The sequence below is a fragment of the Triticum urartu genome, chromosome 7 (genome assembly GCF_003073215.2).
Source record: "Triticum urartu cultivar G1812 chromosome 7, Tu2.1, whole genome shotgun sequence".
NCBI classification, from domain to species: domain Eukaryota; kingdom Viridiplantae; phylum Streptophyta; class Magnoliopsida; order Poales; family Poaceae; genus Triticum; species Triticum urartu.
The window spans coordinates 219,556,493-219,559,038 of NC_053028.1; the positions used below are offsets into that span (position 1 = coordinate 219,556,493).

At 53.9% G+C, this 2,546-nt stretch overlaps 1 protein-coding gene across 1 annotated transcript; it reads left to right on the forward strand.

Moving 5' to 3' along the window:
• Positions 1–439: 439 nt before the first annotated feature.
• Positions 440–1,530, forward strand: LOC125522077 (thylakoid lumenal 19 kDa protein, chloroplastic). The gene has a single exon (XM_048687148.1). The coding sequence runs from the start codon at positions 525–527 to the stop codon at positions 1,251–1,253; it is 729 nt and encodes a 242-aa protein (XP_048543105.1). The 5' UTR covers positions 440–524; the 3' UTR covers positions 1,254–1,530.
• Positions 1,531–2,546: the final 1,016 nt, after the last annotated feature.

A 2,546-nucleotide genomic window follows, 5' to 3' on the forward strand; every position in this document is an offset into this window, starting at 1 on the left:
CTTTTTAAAAATGAACAAAATTGTAAAAATTTGAAAAAAATTCATATTTCTGAAGATTTTTTGAAAAATAAAAATAAATTAAAATAAAATGAAGAAAGCAAAGGGAAAAAACAAAGAAAATAAAAAACGAAAATGAAAAGAAAAAAAAGGAAAAAACCAAAAAGAAACAGAAAATGACATAAACGGTTCATGTCCTGAAAGTAAGGCTAGAAGGTTCCTAAAACCAGAAAAAACGGACTGGAACCTTCTAGAACGTCGCCATAACCGTCCGGTACTGTAGCCCGTTATATACTGATAATTGGGCCGGCTCAGGTCGCTCGCGCTGTGCGAATCAACGACGATCTGTCGCAGGATGCGGCAGATAGGATTGTCCCTCCTCGTCGGTGGAATGCCCATGTCGTCGTCGCACCGGATAAGCCTCGCCGATCTCCTATCCGCTCGGCGAGACAAAACCACACAAAATCGCGCGCAAAAACCACCCCCACCACCGCAGGGCGTACGCGCGCACGTCGTCGAGGTCCACCATGACCATGCTCGCTTCCCTCTTCTCCCCCTCTCCTCTCCTCACCACCGCCGCCTCCACCTCCTCGTCTGCCACCTCGCAGCCAGCGCCACAGACTGTGAGGCTCCCGGCTCCCAGGCCGCTCACCGCCACACTGGCCGCGGCAGCCGCGGCCGGTCTCCTCCTGCTGACCCCCGCGGCGCCGTCGCACGCGGAGGCGGAGTTCAAGGTGTACTACGGCACGGCGGCGAGCGCGGCCAACTACGGCGGGTACGGCGGCAACGCGAACAAGAGGGACGCGGCGGAGTACGTGTACGACGTGCCCGAGGGGTGGAAGGAGCGACTGGTGTCAAAGGTGGAGAAGGGCACCAACGGCACGGACAGCGAGTTCTTCAACCCGCGCAAGCGCTCCGAGCGGGAGTACCTCACCTTCCTCTCCGGGTTCCGCAAGCTGGCCCCCGTCGGCGCCGTGCTCGACAACCTCGCCCTCTCTGACGTCGGGCTGCAGGACCAGATCTCGTCGGCGGACGACGTGACATCGGCGGAGCGGAAGGACGCGGACGGGCAGGTGTACTACGAGTACGAGGTGGCTGGCGCCGGCGCGCACAGCCTCATCTCCGTGACGTGCGCCCGGAACAAGCTGTACGCGCACTTCGTCACGGCGCCCAACCCCGAGTGGGGGCGCGACGAGGCCGTCCTCCGCCGCCTGCACCAGTCCTTCAAGACCGTCGACTTCAGCGGCCAAGATTAACATGCATGCTGCGCGCGTGGCGTTGTAATTAATTAAGCCGTTTTGTATAGGCGCTATCATCGAGGAAGAGGTAATTGATCTGGATGATTATTCAGAACCGGCATACAGTATCTTGATCTGTAAATTGCTTTCTTCCTCTGTGTAAGACCAGCAGTGCTGCTGTAGACTGTAGTGTTAGCAACGAAACGGTTCAAATGGAGTGAATGAAAGTTAACCTGCGCACTGTTAATTATCCAATCATGTAAATTTACCGTGTCACACGTGTGGCACGAAGCAATCCGGCTTTGAGTTTTTTACAACTAAAGTTGTCATCGAAAAAAAAGACTGAAACTTGTCATCCAAAAGGAAAGTTGTCATACTTGACAACTAAAGTTGCAATCCTTGTGTCACTAAACCTGCCATAAAAAATGTTCGAAGTTGCCACGTGCTCGTGCCTCACATGTGACACTTATCAGGGTCCTTAATTTAAAGTTACTAATTTTGCATGAAATTCACTTAACACAGTTCGATTTCCGACGATTTGCTCGACATTTTCGGTGTTCCACCGAGCTTCCAGTTTGAGGCTTGCCAATGACATCTCCTTGGTCCGAGGTGAAGCGAGATGAGATCTAGGATCGCAAGGACGACTCGGGTGGCCACCCAACGTCGTCGCCACATGCAACACCTCGCGTCCTTCTCCTCCCCGCCGTCACCGACCGATGCCGCTGGGCAAAGCCTCGGCGACCGAGATGGTGTCGGGCCATCTTCCCGCTCATCTCGCGTCTTCCGAACGAATCGGAGGTTCCCGACGGCTAATCCATCCTGTCGTGGCTGGAGGCGTCTAGGAGGGATGATGTTGCTCCTGTTGGCCGGTTTCTCCTTAGGGTCACCTTTGGCTCGCTCAGATTCGTCCATGGAGGGTTGCAACGCGATCTCTAAGGTGGTCGTCCACTTGTTCTGTCTTGGAACAACAGCAGCGAGTGACCCTGTGCCGACTCCTATGGCAACGCTGGTGACGCGCTCAAAGAGGTTTTCAGTCTCATGAGCACGTCTACAAAGCCAGTGCATGTGTGGTCGGGCCGAGTCTTTGATGTCTCTGGCAAGTGCGGCAAGTTCCGATTCCTTCGGACATGTCTGCAGTGGAGGCATCGGCTACCCTCTCAAGTTGCGAATTGCGGTGGTCGTCAAAGGGTCTTCTAGAGGGTTCCTCTCTCTAGATCGTGGTTGATGCTGGTGGCTCGTACTGGTAAAGTTGTGAGATGCAATTTTAAGACTCCTTTATGGGCTTTGACGGCCCTCACTTCGGCCAGCTTG